General features: G+C 39.1%; 1 protein-coding gene across 2 annotated transcripts in view; it reads left to right on the top strand.

Moving 5' to 3' along the window:
- The window catches only part of Golim4 (golgi integral membrane protein 4), an 80,321-nt gene that overhangs the window by 37,140 nt on the left and 21,020 nt on the right, over window positions 1–22,161 (top strand). Inside the window, exons 2-7 of one of the 2 annotated variants that reach the window (XM_034500090.3) lie at window positions 9,994–10,068; window positions 11,473–11,522; window positions 13,267–13,320; window positions 14,897–15,047; window positions 17,937–18,019; window positions 18,738–18,821. In XM_034500090.3, coding sequence (XP_034355981.1) covers window positions 9,994–10,068; window positions 11,473–11,522; window positions 13,267–13,320; window positions 14,897–15,047; window positions 17,937–18,019; window positions 18,738–18,821 — 497 coding nt within the window. The remainder of the gene's footprint in view (window positions 1–9,993; window positions 10,069–11,472; window positions 11,523–13,266; window positions 13,321–14,896; window positions 15,048–17,936; window positions 18,020–18,737; window positions 18,822–22,161) is intronic. The other variant, XM_034500091.3, reaches the window with a different exon arrangement.

Raw genomic sequence — 22,161 nt, 5'->3', positions numbered from 1 at the left:
AGTATTTTGCTTCCTAAATATTTTGTTCTTTTTATATCATCAGTTATTCTTGTTTTCTTAAGTCTTATCACGAACATAACAAGGGTAAATATTTGCAAATATTACAGATAATAAGTGTTTGTATTTGGCTAAATGCACACTTTTAGGCTTGTGTGTCACTTAGAAACAGAGGTTTTGAGGCTAACACACCCCGTCTTCATGGATACACTGGTGAGCCATGAGATTATAAACCATAACTGAGCTTTGAGTCATTTGTTTCACTCCTCTCAAGCATCTCTTCCTCAGAACCTGTCTCCAAGCTAAGGCTGGTCCTTGGCAGCGTCACAGTGGATAGCACAGGCTTATAGAGACTGACATTTTCACAAGTAATTCCACAATGTAGTGGAAATGACCACTATACATACATGAAGTATTATTTTGGATAGACACAATGCACGGCATTTTAAAGAGATTGGGGAGGGGAATCCCTGCTGTCTCTCAAAGCCTGGGTGAGCACTTGGAAAGCTAACACAGATGGAAGACTGTTCATTTGGTGCATGCCAGTGTAAAGGAAGTACTCAAGGCTGCTCAGAAAAAGCTTTCCAAAAATCCTCCAAATCCTCAGATCATCACTGAGAATCTCCTATAATCCTCTCTAAAACTCACACCTCCTATAAATACTGTGCCCTTTCTTAAAGGAAAAATAACTCTTGTATTTGACCTTGACAGGTCTCACCCAGCAACCCCAGCCTTCTACACTTCAAGGCTTTTATTAGCAGTGTAGAGATTAGCGATTGACACGTTCCCCTATCTTTAACCTGGGATCTCACTCAGTGCAGAAGTTAATTTTATTCATAGGCCCATGTGTCCTTGGAGAATCATCAAGGAAACGCCCATCTTCTTTACAAATAAGGGGGAAAAAAGGAATGGTACAGAGAGCTATGGAAGAGCGCTGTACCTTTTATTAAACTTTGTTATTTGATGATAATCATTCTCTTTCAAAAGTCATAGAAAGTTTGTGCTTCATCAGTTTCTCATCCCAAAGGAGTTTGAGTCTAAAACTGAACCAAGAGTGAAGGATATTGCTAGGAGTTTTAACTAAGCTGTTGAAATGAGTGTTCGATATCTACTGGCAATTTCGGAGTCTCTGCTTTTACTTTTGCCCTCCACTTTCTACTAATTAACAGGGGTTTAAGACTCTTCACTAGTAAACATTAGTAGCTAAACACTTTGGCTGGAGAGGGACATAAACTGCCAGGAAGGATTAGCTAAGCAGTGGCCGTGGGTGGGGACAGACAGGGCTTAAACTCTGAGACTTCTGTGCAAAGCCTTAGAGATGCAATGTGACAAGGAAATGCAGCCTGAGTGTTTGTTAGATTACTCTATATGTTTCTCTATGCTGATACTTGCAACAGACAGGAAGTGGGACTAAAACTGAGTGCATGGTGTACCCTCCCCTCCGTCATCCTCAGTTATATATATGCTTATAAAATTCTACCCTGTAGCTATAAATATTGGCCCCATCATTCAATCCATTTTCATTCTTAAAAAAATTATTTCCTATTTTTTTTTACATGTCTGTATTGTACATTGAGGATCTTCTCACTCACGCTATGATGTTGCCCCATTTTTAGACCCTCCTTCTTATACCTCTAGACAATTTTACTTATTTTCATCTGATATAGATAAATAGGTAGGTAGATAGACAGACAGACAAATAAATGATAAACAGATAGACATAAATGATACATAGATACATAGACACATAGGTAGATACAGATACATAGATGGATATAAATACATGTAGATAATAAATTAGAGAGATAGATAGGTAGATAGAGAGAGATAATAGACAGACATATTTACATATTTACAGAAGGTTTTTTTTTTAATGTATGAGGCAAGGCCTTTTGTATCCAAGACCTGGAAAAAAAAAAAAAAATATATATATATATATATATATATATATATATATATATATATATATATCCAAGAATAATCTTGACTGATTGATTCTCCTGCCTCCAATGTCTCTACCTCCAGAGAGTTGTGGATTGGGAATTGAACCCAGTTTTCCATGCATGCTAAGCAACTTTTTTGTCAAATGAGCTTCATCCCCATCCTTCTGGATGTATTTTTCTGGTGCATTTTTAGTCATTCACTCAGGCATCTTGATTTAAATGTCTAAAGATACTTTGCTTTTGTGTATTCCTCTCTCTTTGTCAGTGGTTGTCAACCATGCTCACATACTAGAGAGGGTTCTCTTTTCCTTGCAAAATTAGCCCTCTGATTTTGTAACTTATCAGGTTACTTGAGTTCTTAAATATTGAGCTACTTTCTTTCCTTAAGAGGGAATGTTTCGATTTGGAGGAAATAGTTACACAACGCCCTGATTGTATCTTGTAACCCATGAAGTCTCATTAGTATTGAGCTCCTAACTCACTTCTGTTCAGAACAAACCAGTGGTTCCCCATATCTGTGTGATTAAAGATCCAAGTTAGAGGCCTAAGGAAAGTTTCCCTTCCCTCTCCCCAAGCCTTTTGCCCTCAAGGTTGGCCATAATCAGGGGCTCTGACCGCTGAAATAAAGTCATTTCATACTAGAATCAGGGCAGAGCCTCTGCAGTCCCTGGGTACCTTCTCCACGGCTTCATTTCAAGCGACAAAACTGTATGAGGAAGACACTTGAGCTCAAAGTGACCTCATTTGATGCAGTTAGATATTTATGGAAGGCACCTGACAGATTTTTTTTTTTAAAGCCTACAGGAACATTTAAAAACAGTGGGTATTTATTCCCAGGAATGTGTCCTCAAAATTGCAAAAACAAAATGTCTTTGGAAACAAGGCTTTCCACAAAAATAAAACAAAATCAATCAGTCTCAGAGTTGGCCAAACAGAAAGCATGACTGTGCTCTCACCGGACAAATAGAGGTGACAGTCATCCTAATCATCATGAGACATTGGGCAAAGTTTCCAGAATAGGCATATGACATAAATCTCCCATGTCTATATCCAGGACAATTTGTGTCCCTGGAAACTGTGTGAGAATCTAAACCCCGGCTTATGTTGATATTGATGTCACTCTACGTACAAGTTTAAATCGAATTATGTCTAGAGATATCGGCAAAATGACCCTTTAAAAGTGTTTTCTGTTCTTAGTTTGTTTTTATTATTGTTGTTGTTGTTCTTTCTTGGTTTGAGACAGGGATCCTCAGTCTGCCGCACACCCACAAACACACACACACACACACACACACACACACACACAAACACACCTTTAAGTGCTAGTCCACAGCATTAGTTTGTTCACTCTTGAGCTTTGTATACGTAGAATCATTCAGTAAGTACCAACTTTCTGCCTGGCTTAATGTTCTAAATATTTTATTAATTTTTGATAACTTTATGAATGGATTTTGACCATATCAGCCCACACTTCTCCCCATAACTCCTCAGATCCACTCCCAACTCACACTTTTTTTTTTTTAAATTACCCAACAACTTCAGTTTGTGCTACCCATATATTCATGGGTATAGGACTGTCCTACTGAATGTAGTTGACCCAACAAGAGCCACAAACTGAAAGAAAACTGACCATCCCTCTCCTAGAAGCTATCAACTATACATAACTCCTCAGGAGTGAGGCATCATGAACTTCCTCCCACTCTGTGCTAGAATGTTGACAGGTTTGGTCTGTTTCAGTGCTCCAGTGAGAAAAGGGGCACTACTTATAGGAGCACGGACAAGGGGTAACTTTAATTAGCATCTATGACTTATGGGCAGTGATATCAGCCAACAACCTACTCTAGCATACACTAACCCCCAAAAGCTGCCTTCCTAGACCACCCTATATGACTTACACATAGTTCAGTGAAGTCTCTCTGCAGTAGCTGTTCGTGTTCTTCCCTGGGGAAGAGCAGTGTGGATTTTGTATCTGACTGAGCTCCTGAGCCTCATAAGTTGTGTTAGCTCTTGAATCTTGCAACTTCTCCTTTCCTCTAAGAGGGAATGCTTCAATTTGGAGGAAAGAGCTGCACAACACAACTCCTTGATTGTATCTTGTACCCCATGAAGTCTCATTAGTACAAAGTTCAGAAAAAGCCAATGGTGTGGTTCCCTACATCAAGATTCAAGTTAGAGGCTTATGGAATGTTTCCCTTCTCTCTCCCCGAGCCTTTGCTCTCGAGGCTGTCCAGAGTCAGGTGCTCAGACTTGTGAACTTCTGTCTTTGAGCACAAGTATGCCTCCTATCTGCTTTCTCTGTCTGCGGCACACATTCTCTCTCTCTGAATCTCTGTAATCCATTTAAGTTTAGCTTCCAATGGGTTCTTCTTAAGGAGGCCTTGCACCCGGAAGAGAGACTTGCCTCACCATCCCTCTCCACACTTTGAATATCTTTCAGTCTTTTTTATCTTGCTGTTTCAATTCCCATATAATATAGTATTTGTTTTGCTCATTATTCATCATGTCTGTGTTTCAGTCAGACCAGAATATTGGTGTCTAGAAGGCAGACTTTAAAAAAAAATGTTCATGACCATAATCCCAGTGTCAGAATAATGCCTGGAACACAGTGTGTAATCAATAAATATTTGCTTGTAACACAGAAACCACATAAGAGCTGGTATTTGAATACTGGACTTTAGTATCTTTGGTAGAATTATGTAAAGTGTCCATGGAGGCAATTTCTCATAAAAAACAGTTAGATAATTATGAACATTGACTTTTATGCTTACTTCAAGTACATCAGTTGCAAAGAATATAGGTTCATTACATGTGCCCTTAATACCAAATTAGATACTTTTCTTGTTGATATGACCAAATACCTGAATACAAGCAACTGAAAGAATTGTTTATTTTTGCTTATAGCTCAAAGAGATACCACCCATCATACTAGAGAAGGCTTGGGGACAGGAACTTAAGGCATTTAGGCACATTGCACATACTCTAAGGAAGCTGAGAGCAGATAGCATGTGGGGCTGCTTTCTGAAGCTTTCTCTGGTCCCTAACAGTCCACAGCCTTCCAAAACATCACACCAGCTGGAGATCAACTGTTCAAACACATGAGCCGGTTGGGGGCATTTTACATTCAAACCATAACATATGTTTACCCCATCTGAAGAGGGTTTGGGTGTGTCTCGGTATCAATTTGTAGGTCTAGAAACAACTCCTCTTGCCCCAGCTTTGTTTACCTATTTCCTTCTTATTTTTCTCGTCTTCCATTATTTTCCCGAAATACTTTAAAGTAATCTGGCTGAAATCCTACTACTGCTGAGATACGAAGCTACCTGTATAAAGTCTATATACAATATGGTTTTCTTTGGAGTAACTTTTACTTCTGTTCCTACAGCTTGTCCACTTCTAACCCCTGTGCCTGTTCGGCCATACATGCCTTTTAAAATGTAGCTTTGCCCTGTACAGTACAAGACTCACATACAGCTAGACATATTCCTTTCAGCTCTGAAGATGTTCCATAAACAGTCTGCAAGCTCAGCTTCTGCTTATTTCGGGGATTTAGAGGTGGGTCTTCAACTAGGCCAATCGAGAATTCCTGCCCACTGAGCCACCTCCCCAGCCCTGAGAAAGTGAAAGGAACTCAAAAGCCATTTATGTAGATACCTGAAGAAAAAACAGTTAGCATTCTGCTGAGTTAATGTGACTCTCGCATGTTCAGGGAGAAGCAAGAGGACTATGGTGCTGGAAGATGAATAATAAATGAATCATTGAAAATGTGAATAAAAGACGTGAGAAGGCACTACCTCAAAGTCTGTGTCTTAAACAAGCAGGAGAGTTAAATAATAACCAAAATAAAGAATAAATTATACACCAGACAGGGAAGGTTGTAATGGACGGTATGTGTGTTAACTTCATGCCACCATTATAGCAAATACCTGAGACAACTAGCTTATCTAGAAAAAAGGGTTTCTTGGGTTCAGTCTTGAAAGTCCCAGACTATTATGCTTAGCCCTGTTTGTTTTGTTTTTATTTTGTTTTGTTTACTGTTTTTGTTTGTTTTACATGTGGTAGGGGAAACTGCTTACTAATAGCCAAGAACAAATAAAATCACCTTAAGAGAACACTCCCGCGACCGAGGGACCCTCACTAGGTCACACCTACTAAGGTTCCACTGCCTCCCAGTGGTGTCACTCTAGGACTGAGCTTTGAACCTATGGATCTTAGAATCCATTCAAAATCCAAACTTCAACAGCGTGCTAGCGGGATGGAATGAGATGAAATCCTTGACATAAGAGTGTAGGAATCATCTAAAAGGAAGACCAGGAAGGAGCACCTTAACACTGTGCTTTACTGGTGCCCTCTCCCTGTCCTGGGAGCAGAAGGAAAGATCCAGTGTGAGGATCAAACCTGGCTGGCATCTCCCCTGTTTTTTTAGGTACTTTTTTGCTGTAGATTTTGTAAGATTTTCTGTTTTTGTCCTCACAGTTAGTATGAATAAAATTATAAAAGCAAGAATAAAAGATACCAGAAAAATATATCTGTAACAGAAGATGTTGACTTCATCTTCTGTACTATGTGAATTGGTCCTACACGTCACAGGTCAACGTGGCTATCGTAATAGGACTGGGGAGAAAACTCGGTTAGTGAAGTGCCTGCTGAACAGACATGAAGACTCATGTTCAGTTCCTCAGAACCCACATAACGAAAGAGCCAGGGACCATGGAGCATGTCTGTAAGAGCCACACTGCCAATGTCACAGGTGGATGCCCTGCATTGTATTGGTCACACAGTGTAGATGGATAGACAGGCTTCATGTTCAGAAAAAGGTCCTCTCTCTCTCTCTCTCTCTCTCTCTCTCTCTCTCTCTCTCTCTCTCTCTCTCTCACATGCACACACACACACACACACACACACACACACACACACAAAGACTGCTATCAGAGAAGATTCCTGATGTCTGTCTTGTCTCTCTCTATGCACATGAACACTCACACACATCCACAGGAATGTGTATAATACACAGTCACATACAAATTATCCTGAATACCCGATTTTAGTTCTGCAGTTACCCAAGATCCTTTTAAAACATTCTGTTCTGAGCGATATGTATTGCTTTGAATTAAATATTCTTTTTAAAATTTGTTAACTATATATGTGGCTTGCTGTAGACACAAAATTTGAAATTACAAATTTGTTGATTTAAAATTTGATTAACGACAAACCTACAAATCGAACAATGTGACTCTCATCCAAGCGTTAGCCCTTGTTTAATAAAAGTAAAATGGTGTATTGTAGTCAGATCTGAAGAGGGGAAACATCATGGACTATTGCTGGGCCTGCCAAAGCAGCATTGCCCACATCCCCACCCTTGGCTTAAGGAGTAAAGCCATTTGGTAATGCTTTCTGAAAGATTTTAAATGTTACCTTTTAAAAGAATTTAACTATTTTGTGTGTCTGAGTGCTTTGTTGTGCCTGTATGTAGATGGACTACAAGCCAGTGAAGGGCAGCAAAGGGCATGCTGATCCCCTGGAACTGGAGTTACTGATGGCTGGGAAGCATTCTGTGGGTTCTGGTGACCAAGCCTGGGTCCTCTGCAGGAGCAACAAGAGCTCATACCACTGGACTTTCTCTCCAGCCCTGACAAGAGTTGCTTCTCAGTTTTGAGTTGGAGTGTTTTGCTCTGAACTTCTGACAATAGTCTTTCACCCAGAAGTGAATGCATATAGCATTTCTTTTGTAACTTTTAGATGAAAGTCAGTGTTAAGATGCCAAATGGTTGGAGAAAGCTCTCGAAAGTTGTTTTAAATCCCTATGAGCTTTTTCTTTCCTTTTTTGTTTTGTTTTAAATGGAAATGAGCCATTTTCCATTCTTTACTGCATGGAAAATAGTCCATCCTCTTTCAACAAACTTGGGACATGAATATTACAGAGGGTTTGTTTTTTTTTTTTGTTTGTTTGTTTTTTTTTTTTTAGTTTGGGTTTTTTGTTTTGTTTTGTTTTGCTTTTCCATGAGTTTCTACATTTCAAATCTCATTCCTGTGCCAGCTTATATCAAATTAAAGAGTATGAATGGCAGGTTTCAGTCTATCCCCAACTAGATGTGCTTGTTGCTATGAGAATATCCATTGTATGCCATTGTGCAGTTTGAGTTCATCTTGACTAATGCCCTTCAAAGTTTAAATAGAAAAATAGAGACAGCTGACAAGGATTGATTAGCAATATTTCTTCCAACGGAAACAATAAACCCATTAGATAGATCGCCAGTTCAAAAGCCTGAGAAATGCATGGTGAAATAACTGTGTGTGTGCGCGCGCGTGTGCGTGTGCGTATGTGCGTGTGTGTGTGTGTATATGGGGTGTGGGGGGCAGTTATCATCATGTTTTCTAAAAAGACATAAAGACTCTACCTGATCTTTCTTGTCTTTAATACTTATGAATGATTATGGAAATATGGGCTTCCAGATTCTAATGAACTGGGAAAAAAAAAAATGCTCACTTGCGGTCTCTTCAAGGGGAGGTTTTAAGTAAAAAGAAATGGGGTAATAGTATCAGCACTGGATAAACAATATCCATAATCATATCATAATTACTAGTATAACCTTTACCTCTTCCTGCCTCGTTCCAGCAATGATTCAGGGTGGGGTTTTTAGTACCAATCTAGACGACAAAGGAAGGAGAGCAACAGTCACTTGTAACAGGAAGCTGTGACTGAGAGCCAAGGGGAAGCAGGCAATCCCTGCAGCAGCAGCAGGTCATAGCAGGAGAGAGAGGAGGGGAGTTATCTGAACCCTGACAACTTTGGCAGCAGCCATTTGTGTGAAGACAGTTCTTGTGTTGTATATAGACAGCTATTGACCAAAGATGATGGAATTATATTAGCCAAGGGGTGCTTGGGTCTGATCAAAGCATGGAGTCACGGAATTGGCTTAGCTTGCTGGACAATGAGATCACAGTTGACATAATGCTGAGGGAACAGGAGTTGGAGGGTACATCTGAAATTGAATTTATCCCTTTCTCAGCCCTCACAGCCTGCTCACTCTGCCACTGAGGTTTCTGTTCCCAGATAATGTCCGAGAGACATTTGTTGGGTTCTCAGGCTCCTCTTGGAATTGAAACAAAATCAAATGCCCCTGAATTTTTCAATAGCTTATACCTGTACACATGGCATTGGTTTGCTGATTATTGTATCCGATATAGTCTAGTGTAATAAATCATATTTCATTCACACCAAGGTGAATTTCTCTCACTTGCAGCTTCTGCTTGCTGCAGATGTACACCCTTCGCGTCATTGAGAGCTGTCACGAGCACTGTTTCCTTGTTCACTCCACACATCCAGCTTCCTCCCTATTTTCCACATACCTGACTTCTTCAGAGTGTATCAATAATCAGTAATCCGAGAAGGCAGGAAGATCTTCTGGAATACACACTGATGCTATCATGGCTAGTAAATCTGACTCTGTCAGCATTTTCTTTCAGAGATTCTTTGGGGTGTCTCTCTTTCCTCTTTCTTTGTGTTTCTTTTACAAGTTGGCTACAACACTCTACTGGTATGCTGCCTCACTTTCGATAGCAATTGTCTTAGCTCACACGGGTTGAAATGCAGAGCACACTGATTTTTCAGATAAGGGATATTGAGAAGGAAATACTCTTTGGTACTTACCAGGGAAATTAGAACAGGAGATGTGGATTCGTGAGCAACTGCTTTGTGGCCTGTAATTGAAGTCATGCAAGTAAACACAGTTGCCTGGGAAGAGATATGGTGGACCTCCTAAAGATACATGGTTAAGAGGGAGCAGAGGAAAAAGTTTCTAGCTGACTGACATGTAAGTACTTGCTAGGGAGTCACCCCAGAATTATGCCTAATTACATGTGTATTCTTGTGCATATTGTTTGCACAAAATCTGGGTCTTTGAATAGATCTACCTGCTTTCTTTACCCCACCTGTGAAACTTGGTCTTTATTTTAATTGGATGTGAGCCCTATACTGTTTTATATTTTTAAAATTTCTTTGAATTTTACTCTGGATCTTTTAGCTACCTGACAAATTTAACTCTTTCTCTTCCAGTTGTATATGAACATAGATCAAGATTAGAGAAATCTTTGCAAAAAGAAAGGCTTGAACACAAGAAAGCAAAGGAAGGTAAGACAATATGAACTTGTGTCCTGATGCTTCCTCCTACCCTTCTTTGATGTATTATGCCCTTGAAGTATGATGATTTTTGGGTTTTTTTGTTTTGTTTTGTTTGTTTGTTTGTTTGTTAAATTGCCTCTCAAATCTGCCTGAAGCCAGTGGTATAACTGGGCAGAGAAAAAGCTCTCAATGAATGTCTTAGGCCCACTGCAGACATTTTATATAGTCTTGCTAATGGGGAAGTAGCCCTTTTTTTTTCCTTTGGGAATTCAGATAGCAAGTGGAAGATGTTTGAGCTTCATCACCAGGTCATGACTCAAAGGTCTTCATTTCCTTCCTTCCTATAGAGAACTGTCTGTATTAAAGGTTCAAGATTGGGTTTAGAAGCTTTCCCTCCTGTTTCTGCAGCCTTCATGGCATATATACATTATCATACAAATTATATCAGAATTAACACATGATGTCCCTTCTAAATATTACATAGCTATATTACTAATGCAGCAAACCTCTGTTGATGGTTGGGGTTTGGAAAAACATGCATTGTTTTGAACATGACACTCCACCTTAGGTCTGTCACTTAATGAGTCGACCCACTACCTGGAATCTTTTGAATGAAGCAGCTGTTACTATATGTTCATGAAAAATTTGACTAGCACAACTGTTCACTTAAGAACTCCCACCTAACACAGGCAATGCTGTTGAATTTTGTCAGAGCCTTTGAAGAAAGCATACACTCTGGTATCCAGCTACAGGAAGTTATCTCCATTCTTAGTTCTTACTCATGTTTTGCAATGAATCTTGGAATTTAAACCCTTGGCTCCTTTAGTGAGTGTGGGGGTGGGTGCTGGGTACTATGCAATACACTCCTGACTCATAGGTTGAACAGACTTAAACATTCGGAGAAATGCTTTAAGACTTGTCTTTGCCTGGTCTTCCACTGCAGAGTGATTTTATAGAGCCATCTAGTGGATAATAAAGTTTTCAGAGCATTGAAGATGGCTTAGAGGGCTTGATTGTCTTTTCAGTTCCTGAAGGAATTTAGTGTGCCCTCTGGTGGGTAGCTATAAATCACCCTTGTCTCAGAAGCATCATACCCCCTTCTCTGTTTCAAAGGCAGATTTTACAGAGATTATTGTAAGTGTGCCATTAGTCACTTGCCACAGATTCTGATGATGCAGGGTTTCAAGACAGCAGGGAAAGTACAAAACTATAAGCTTTGTCATCTGTCTTCCAAAGTTGCGAGAGGTAAAATGATATACATAAATCACTAGGTATGTTGATTTGAAAAAAAAAAAACTGTAATAATTTTTATGAGCCTGAGTAAAATATATAGCATTTATTCCTGGAGACGTTTAAAAGTTTTTAAATGGATTAACTCACACTTTACTTTCTCTATTTTTTTATCTTTCCTAGATTTCCTTGTTTATAAGTTAGAAGCACAAGAAACACTTAACAAAGGAAGGGTAAGGCTTGGTTCTGTTTTGGCTTTTAATTTGTTTCGTGAACTTTGAGGGAGAAAAAAATATAACTGCAAAAAATTTTACTCTATCACAAGCATTGTAGGGTGGACATGTATTTTTGTTATAGAAAATACAGAGAGGAAAACGTGTGTATTGTTTATTTAAAACTTATCTTTCTTCTTGTCACATTGCTGATGACTTGTGATAAACTGAGGTAGCTTCTCTGTGTCACATGAGGTTTGTTTGGTTGCATTTGGATCTGGATTGTGTTTTGAGATAGACTCTCAGATATCCAAGAAGACAATAAAATCATTGCGTAGTAGAGGATAACTTTGAATTCCTGATCCTCCTGCCTTCCCTTCCGTAGTGCTGGGATTATAGGTATGTACTACTGTGTGTACCAGCAGGGAAGCTCATTTTTATTCCCTCTCTTATTTACTCATGGTATCTCTTTTCTCTGACATGTAAGACTTCTGTTTGCTTACAATGTGCTATCAATCAGTAGAACTGTCTTAGAGTTCATATTGCAGGAACCTGAAGGAGGAATTATGGACAGAATGAGTGATGCTGCCATTTAAAAATATTTTAAAGTTAAAATTGGCTGGAGAAAAGCCAGTCTTTGTCTTACACTAGAAAAATGTATGAGTGTTAGTTGAATAAAACATTAGTGTTTAGTCATTTCAAAGCTGAGAAAAGTCAGTTCTTTGAATTGCCTGAAAGACTTTTTCAGCCTTCAACTCTAAGTTGCTTTTAAAAGCCCCAGCCAGACATGGGTGCACACGATTGTGTATTGTATAGTGTAATTTCTTTATAAGCTAAAATAGTAAAGAAAGAATAAGGCAGGAGATGAAATAATGAACCAGAAGTGTATTTTATTTTATGAGCTATGAGAAGAAAACAGAAGAGTGTCCCTGTGTGGTAACACAGCACAGCGGGGACTGCCGTGCAAAACCAAGTCAGCCTAGAGAAGGGAGTAGCAACCTGGGATGTTGAAACCAGGAGGGCTGTCTGGACACCTGCTCCCTTAGACCGCAGGGATGTTCTAAAATGTGGGATCAGAAGGGAGACTTTGGCCCTCATCAGCTTGGGCTCAATCTGCATTTCTTCTTTTGCTGCTGTGTAAAATACTTAAATTGGTTCTGGTTTCCTACTGTGGTGGTACAATGAAGATTGTGGGAATACCCACTGAAGTTGAGGGAAGAGTAGCCTTTTGATTCCTCCCTTAAGACAGCCTAAACTGGTGAGGTCTTCTCTTAATTGATGTATCTCCCGCACTAAACCCTGTATTAGTCATACACAGTGACTTTCAGAAGTTCCTTGAGTGTCTGGGCCTCTAGGCTTCTTTGGATTATGAGAAAGAAATCCAAACTATTTCTAAGCATCCTGTAAACCTATCCTTTTATGATTCCATGTCTAATCTTTTTATTTCTCAGAGCTTATGAACCCAGGAGAAAATTAAAGCCTCGTTTCTGCTATTAAGTAAGAAATAGGACTTCTTAGGGGGTGGCTCAGTGGTTGAGTGATTTCCTAGTTTATGCAAGGCCCTGAGTTCAATCTCCAGTAGGGCTAAATAAAAAATAATAATAATAATAAAAGAAATGGCCCTAAAGACATATTCTCTCTAACACAGAATTTATGTTAGCTTACAAAAGCAAAAATGAAAATCTTTTATTAGGGAAGGAAGCTGTCCACAGCAAAAGAGCCAGATCAGCTATCTTTTGTTAATTTAGTTTTCTTTTACTTACAGCAAGATTCCAATAGCAGATACAGTGCATTGAATGTCCAACATCAGATGCTGAAAGTAAGTAACCTAAAGTGTCTTGTATGAATGAAGCAGGGAGCAGGTGACATTTGAACTGATTAATGATGTTTACTATTATCATAATAAGAAGGGCTAGAGGAAGGTGACTTGGTATATTTTGTCATAGTTGTCTAAAAATTGTTAACTGTTTTAAAACCTCGCATGATTATTTCATTTTTTTTTTTTTACAAAGATGTGGTTAATGCATTACCTACTTTTTCATATAATAATTGGGCTCTCTGGTTACCTACATTTTAAAATTAGTTCTCTTTGATGTCTTTAGAGTTTATGGTTTGCTTAGTCTCTCACAGTGGTTTTTCCTTTATTTTACACGGACTGGAGTGTGTAGACCTCAAAAGCATTGTCTGTGTTACTAATGGCTGAGAGGTGTACCTTTAGCTACTCAAAGATCACAACTTATTATTTGAATATTTTCCTTCTTTGGGCCTTGGGAAAAACTCACTCTCAAATGTCAAAGGAAGAGCAAAACTATGGAAATTAAGAGTTGTTGATTCTGTCAACCTGAGAGAGTTGACAGTGTACAGCACCATGTGCAAATCCTCCCATGGTCGCGGCCCCACATTAGTCCTGGGTGTTAGTTTTCTGCTTTCTATCCCTTCACATCAGCAGGGCACACATCTCCTGTTGATACCAGAACCTCTCCCATCTTCTGAAGTATTGTACTTAAAGCAGACCATCCCTCCACCTAAGCATTTGGAGACTGTAGAATTTAACTAATTTGTAATGATGCTGTAAAATTCTAATATGAAATCAAATAACTAAAAATGAATTCTGGAAACAATTCCATCACTTTCCCCAAGGGCAAGATGCTCCCCTCAGCCTCTTCAATACTGCAATCACTCTCAAACTGGGTCATTAGGAAACCAAAAATCAAAGAAATGTTGAATAAAGTGGTCATTTGTGGTCAGTGGTCTTACCTTTGAGTATTTCTATTTAGAAGACGATTGAGTGCATATTGAACATAAGCAGACTTTTTCTTGCCATCATTTCTTTGACATTGAGTCAACATAACACCAGTGGTTTATGTACCGTTTATCATGAATTGGGAAGAACAAGCAATCTCAAAAGGATTGAAAGCATGGTATAGATATGTGCAAATACTATACCATGGAGAGTCTTGAGCAGTTTTAGATTTAGGTAGCTTAGCTTCGAGTTACCCTGGAACCTCCCATGAGTACTCTGGAGCCCTGATCTTGCTTGTTAACTAGAGAAAATACACAAAATAGCCAAGGTCAAATTTGTTCTTATCTTTACCTCCTTTCTATGGTAACTTGACTACAAAGAAATAGCCTCAGATTTCCCCCTTTTCCATAGCCTGTGCTAGCTTCTTACTCTTATTGCTGTTTAAAACCAAGAGATTTATATTTGAACTTGATCTCCAACTTCTCAGTTGAAAAGTAAGTAATGAAAGGGACACACAAACAGAACACAGCCGTAAGAACTGAGCTTATTCTACCATACATTCTTACCTTCTGATAAGAGACAGGCCACTCGGTCAAGAAATAAACACTTGTATGATTTGAGAACGTTTTCCGCTCAAATATTCCTTTTGCAGAGTCAGCATGAGGAGCTGAGGAAACAGCACAGTGACCTGGAAGAGGAACATCGCAAGCAAGGGGAAGACTTCAGTAGAACATTCAATGACCACAAGCAGAGATACCTGCAGCTTCAGCAAGAAAAAGAACAAGAACTTTCTAAGCTAAAAGGTATTGGATAGGGCCGGAAATGTCTTGGTACACCATTCCAACAGGAACACACACTAGCTCTATGGTGCTGACCTACTGTAAGGCCTTTAGATTATTAAGTGCTTTAAACTTTAATAATCACACTGTATAGCAATATCCCTTATGCATAATCCACTCGTTTTTACTCTTTTAATTTTTGTTTTATGTAAATGGTGTTTTTCCTACACATATGTCTGTGTACCACAAGCATATTTTGATCCTGTAGAGGCCCCAAAGGGGCATTAGATACCCCAGAACTGGAATAAGAGATGGTTGTGAGCTACCTTGTGGATGCTGGACATTAAACCAGGATCCTGTGGAAGAGCAGTAAGTGCTCTTAAATTCTAAACTAGCTCCTTTTTCATTATTGTTAAAGCAACACTTATATTTAGTAAAATTATATATATGAAAACCAGAATATATATGAAACCAGAATTATAAAAAATCAGACACAAATATATGATTTCTGACTATCAGGGTATTCCAACCTCAGAAATTTATACCCAGGACAAAAGTGGAAATACAGGATGCTTTAGGGAACTAGACATCAGTAAGAAAAGAAATTACATGTATACACATAGAAACACACACGCATGTACACACAGATGGACACACAGAAGAAATAGCAAAAAAAAAATCATACTTATAGGAAAGAACTTTTGGAAGAAATTTCTTGAAGGGATCTGAAACACCGGAGTATAGAAAGTGCCTTGATATCATGATGGGTGCTTTACATGTTCATGCTTATGTTTTATTAGAATAATTGTGTTACTATAGTAATTTCTGTTAATTATCAACTCGAATCAATCTAAGCCCACCTGAAAAGATCTCAATGAAGGATTGTCTGGCTTAGGTTGGTCTGTGAGTATGCCTGTGATGTTTTTTCATATTTGGGTTAGTTGAGATGGGTTAGCCTAATTGTGGACAGCATCATTTCATCACTTGAGTCCTAGACTGAATGAAAGTGGTTAGGAGAGCTGAGTACAGGTATCCTTCTTTTTCTGAGTCTTTACTATGGATGCTATGTGATCAGGTGTCTCAGCACCTGCCACTGTGACTTCCCTAAAGGGATATGCTATGACCTGACAATGTGGACTAAAGCAAACCTTCTCTCCCCCAAGCTGCTGTTGTTGGGGTGTTTAATCACAGCCACAGAAGTGGAAGTAAGGCAGGACTCTAGATAACAGACTTATGTAATAAAGTTGAAGGATTTTGTGATTGATGAAGGGGCGGTGGTGGCTAGGGGCCATGAGTGTAGGCAGTTTTTGGTAGTTCCTGTGGTAAAAGAGAAGTGTCCATATCTCCCCTTCTCTCCTAAGGAAGGCTGACAGCACAGAAACCTATATAACTCTCTTCGTCATTGTAAATATAATAGCTAATGACATGTTTCTACAATGTATTTGGACCAGGTGAAACCCTTCCGCTGGATAGTTTTACTGAATTCTGATCACAAACCTGGAGGCTGGCAGGCTGCTGCCTTGCTTTACTTAGCATATAGAGATCTGCAGGCTGGTGAGCAAACCTTACTGGCTGAAGCCCAGAGAACTCATGGAAACAACTGCCAATTGTTTTGCAAATAAAAAGAACCAAAACTAGCTCATTAAGGGTAGATATTTCAAGTGTTTTTGTTAAAAAAAAAAAAAAAAAAAAAAAAAGCCCCATGAGCTTACAGTACACAAAAGGTCCTGGTAGCTGACCAGTGGTGTCCTGTTACGACTTCTGAGTTAATGACATGAAAGCCAGATCTTATTTTCTTCTTAACATTTTTCCCTCAAGTGCAATCCTTAATCCTGTGCCCAGGAGTCCAGAAGGGGACAATAAAAAAGTAAAACTGTACCATGTGTGATGAGAAAAGGGGCCTGATTTTCTCTGGTGCTTAAGTTCCTCTGGAGAGATGGAGCCTCCTCTGCAGAGGTATCGCTATATGGGAACCATTTGTCTGGTGTAGTTCAGATTTAGTCCTGCTGTCCTAGCTCATGTATTAATCATGCCCTGTTTCTTTCTCCCAATCATAGCCTCTTCCAAAATCAATGATAAAAATCACTAAGCCAGGACTTGTTCCCTTGTATTATGTACTGCCATGCATTCATTGACCTTATACCAACAGATATTATTAGATCCATTTTTAAACGGTGATAAGTAAGTACTCAAAGATGGAAAAGACTATATAGGCATGTTTTCAAAAGACCACCAGGTTTGTAAGTTTCAATAATATTTAACATATAACACACATGTAATAATAGATCTTCTAAAAGTAGAGAGATAGATCTAGAATTTGCAAGAGGATGCTGGTACCTGAACAGGAAAAAGAGGTTTTAGGACTTCACTCTGACTCCACACTCTCATAGTCTAACTCAAAAAAGACCTTCTCTGAGTCAAATTGATATTAACCAAGAACTCAATGATAGGACTAATAAAAAATTAGAGGTTATCATGAGATAAGTAGGGTTTCTGTTGTCTCTAGTACTTTCTGAGGGAATGTGAAAATTATTCATGCTATGAGAAATAAAGTCTGTTCTGTTCATAACTACTTTTTATTTGTGAAGATCCTCAAATGTGAGACCATCTGCCCATTACATTCAATCCCAAGGGATAGTTAATTAACAGAAATGTTTTATTTTCAACACCTGTGTAATTAAAATGTTGACTTAATGTGAAATGCATAGACTGTTTCCAGAGGCCAATGATCCAGGTCATTTGGCAACTAGCCTTTGAACCCACACTGTGCGCCTATATAATATAGTCTTTTGCTGTCTTGGAATATTTTACTGCTAAAGTTCAAAGTGCATCTTTAAAGTTTTCAAGTTTCAGATAATGGCATAAAGACTAGAGAGTTCTCAGTATTTATGTGTGGTTGTTCTTGTAAAACAGAAACTGTATATAATTTGAGAGAAGAGAATAGACAACTAAGAAAAGCACACCAAGACATTCACACACAGCTTCAAGATGTCAAGGTAAGATGAATCAGACATTTGGCTCTGGGGCGTTTGTCTCCTTTTCTTTGCAGAATGGCTTCAGAAGTCATTCCTGGGAGCTGATGAGATGGCTGAGAGACTGAGTGCTTGCTGCTGCTGCAGAGAAATCACATTTGTCTCCTAGTGCTATAGCTCAGAACCACCTGTAACTCCAACTCCAGGGAATCTAATGTCCTTGTTGGTCCTCTGTAGACACTGTACTTACATACATACCCCATGACCAACACACACACACAGACACACACACACAATTAAAATAATACAAATAAAAGTTTTTCTTTTCAAAAATTGATTCCTTAATTGATCTACTTTACAGACTCATCACTGACATGGGCTTTGCATCCTGGAGTATACTTGATATTTTACCACTTTGGTATCATAAACTAATGGTGTCCTGGGACATCTGGATATTTCTATCAATACGGAACTCATTATTTTGATGGATAATTACATTGTTCGGTGGTTTTTTACTTACAGAGGCTAACTACTGGTGAAAGGTTTATCCAGGTTGCAGGGCAGCAGTTTTGAGAGATTTTAGAATCCTCCATGAATCATACCTATCTCCAGGAATTTTTGAACTTAACAAATGCTGCTGTCACTTCCGTCAAATGAGCACATGACATTTGGGTGGCCACACCAAAGAGTTTTGTTCTGTGACTTTAATTTAGCTCAACGTGTAAACTTCTTTTTTGTGTAGCAACAGCATAAGAATTTACTCTCCGAGCATGAACAGCTTGTAGTGACTTTGGAAGACCACAAGAGTGCACTGGCTGCTGCGCAGGTTAGGAGGGAGCAGCCTTTGTTGGGTCCTTTTGAAGTCTGCTTACTGTTTCTGAATCCTTTCATGCATGTCGGTTCTGACAACACAGTCTTCAGAGAGTTATGACAGCACTCCTAATCCTGGGGAAAATGCATGCTTTTCAAAGTCACCAAAGAGACTACTAAATAAACTCTTCATTACTTTTTATACATGACTGTATCTGCCTCTGCTATGCCCTACATGAACCATTCTGATACTTAACTCACAGTGTGACCTGTGAAGCTGGTCTTCTGCATCTCTCTGGCCTCTGTCAACTCTTGGTAAAGTAGATGGAGGGTTTTATGATGCTGACTCCCTAAATAAATCATTCCCAGAACTTGTCTTCTCTCGTTCCCTTATTCTCAGTATCCCAGCCTGTACGCATACTCCTTTTGGAATAAGGTTTATATAGGGCTGTTCATACTACAGAAAAGCAGAAGGGTCAATGGAAAAGAAAATCAAGAGTCATGATCTCCATTTGTTCAGAGAATAGGATAGCCCTAGAATAAGCCATTCTCTTGGTATATGTCTGTTAAATGAATAAACAGTCAAATCCAAGCTGTAGAGAGCTTGGCAAGGTGATATCCAGATGTGTATTTTACAGCTGGAGAGCCAGAGAAGTAGGACTGCCTGGCTTACTCACTCGGTTTGGATTCGGAAGATTATTAAAAGCTGTAATGCATTGGGCTCCCATCTATTTGCATCTCTTTCAGTGACTTCTGTTTGCATTTAGGGGACTGGGCTGTCTATCTTACATTATAAAAAGAATTCATTGGCTTTGCAGTTTTCTAAGTGCATTTTAACATTATATTTTTCTTTAATATTTTAAGTTACTTCTTGATGGTTTCATAATATATGCAATATATGATGATAGTCACTCGGCACTTCCACCTCAAATTCCTTAAGCCCCTAACCCATCCCCCTACCAACTTCATGTCCCCTCTCCTTTTTCATTTTATCTCACCACACCTAATTTACTGCCTATATGGACACAGGTGTGGGTCCATAAACTGGAGCACTGGAAACCTAACTGTGGCCACAATCATGGAGAAACATGATTATCCTTCTGGCTGCCATCAACCACCCATAGCTTTCTCAGATAGGAATAGGGCCTTGTGAACTGCCCTTCCTTGGGGTCTTTGGTCCATCAGGTGTCTGTCTATTTCTCTCTTGCCCACAGTGATTTTTTACGTGTATATGAACTGACAGTTTCTAAGCACTGTTGCACTCCAAATCTTACAGTTTGCCAAGAGTTATTTCAGGTGAGGTTCACACAGTAAAATGATAAGCTATGGTAAGCTGATTTGAGCACTGTGCTGCAATAGCCATAAATATTACAATAAGCAACACTCTGCAAATACGCAGTACTAGGATCAAAATCATTTCTTTAGTGACCCAAACCAAGTCTGAAGTAGCACATTAGCAGTACTACTGAGGCAGCTTTTGCGGCTTCTGTCATTATTGTATGCCTGGCTGTGTGCCCATCTGTGTCATTAGAAGACAGAAGGTCAACTGCAAGGGTCACCCCTCAGGACATCCTCCACCCTGAGACAGTCTCTTATTGGTCTGGAACTCCCTGATGCCATCACCCCCAGGAATCCACCTAGTTTCTCTTCTCCAGCCCTGAAAGAATTTTAAAATAGAAAAAAATAATAAACCGGCACAAAGAACCTATATATCGTGTTCTATTTAGTTATTTAGTATATTTAACTGCTGTGTATCCTTAAGTATTTTGATTAAGAGAGTGATAAAAGGTCTGCCTTTTGAGGGTTTTTTTTTTTTTTGGTTTTAATATTTATTCTATAACTAGTGAATCTATAATTAGTGAATCCCTTAATTACCCTGATTAGAGACATATGTTTCTATCCATTTGGGCTGATTTAACAAAGTACCATTAACTGGTGGCCTAGACACAACAAGTCAGCCACAGTTCCAGAAGCTGGGAGTCCTAGATTGCACTGCCCACATTTACATTCCTGTGAGGAGTCTCACCTGGCTTAGTGACTCCTGGCTTCTTGTATTGTTGTGTTGTGGAAAGAGACCAAGAATGCTCCCTGGTTTTCTGTTGTCCAGGTCCTAGCTTCATTCATGAGGATTCTACCCAGATGCACCAACCTTTGATCTTTGGTTAAAAGTGATTTAAATTCAGATATATAAATTTTGAAGGATACACCCGTTAAGTAAATAACATCATATCACAACTTTATCCAAATATCCAAGGGAGGAAAAATTGCTATTTCTGGTGATACCTTATGCAAAATCTTCTTATGAGATTCTTTGTTAACAAATCTTGGACTTACTGATGGTTCAGTGGGTAAAATGTTTGGCACATGAGCCTTTCGAGCATACTTTGATCCCCAGAATCCAGTAGAAGAGGAAAGAAAGGCCTCTGGAACCCACAATGGGTTGTAGTTTTGCTACAGTTTTGATTTGTAGTGTAAATGTCTAATATAAAGATGGACCTAGTTGACCCCAGTGAAAGGGTTATCTGACCTCTCTCCATCCCAAAGGCATCACAATGCACAGGTTGAGAACCACTGCCTTAGAGGAAGAGAGAAAGAGTAGATGGAATTGGGTTTTATATAACTCTCTATGTAAGAACACGACTATATGTGCTTGTCATTTGTTTTGTGGATTTTGTTTTTGGTTTTTGTTTTCATTTTTTCCCCTTTTTGAGCTCCAAAGTTGACCACCAAACGCTCTGACTAATTTCTGAAGTACAGGCATGTTTTAGCAACATGTTCCATTTATATACAAACTGTATGCAAGTACTGCTCTGATACATATTTAGCCAGCTAACACCTTCATTTTTGACAACTAAAAGAGATGAAACCGAGCTGGGGAGATGGCTGTCAGTATAGTGCCTGCCATGGAATCATGAGATGCAGAGTCTGGATATCCAATCCCCACAGAAAGGTCAGATATGGAAGCATATGCTTATAATCCCAACAGTGAGGGGGTTAGAGACAAGACAGGTAGATCCTTGAGTTCCTCGGCCAGCCATCCTAGCTGAGTCACTGATTGATGAGAGGCCTTGCCTTAAAAAAAAATAAAGATGAACAATGATAGAAAAAAGGCAGTTGATGTAGACCTTGGGCTTCTACATGTATGTACACACATGAACATGCACACATGTGCACATACTCTGTATACATATCATATGTGGACACAACACCACATACATACACTCACATATTAAAAAAGAAGAAGAGATAAAAAAAAAAAAAGTACGTGTCTCTCCAGGCATGGAAGTCCAGAGGTTCTATGTAAGTGTTTATTTACATAATAATTCTGGTTTTAGAATAAGAGTGATAGTGTACAT

The sequence above is a fragment of the Arvicanthis niloticus genome, chromosome 4 (assembly GCF_011762505.2).
Source record: "Arvicanthis niloticus isolate mArvNil1 chromosome 4, mArvNil1.pat.X, whole genome shotgun sequence".
In the NCBI taxonomy this organism is placed as follows: Eukaryota; Metazoa; Chordata; class Mammalia; order Rodentia; family Muridae; genus Arvicanthis; species Arvicanthis niloticus.
This window is presented reverse-complemented; position numbering and strand designations above follow the sequence as displayed.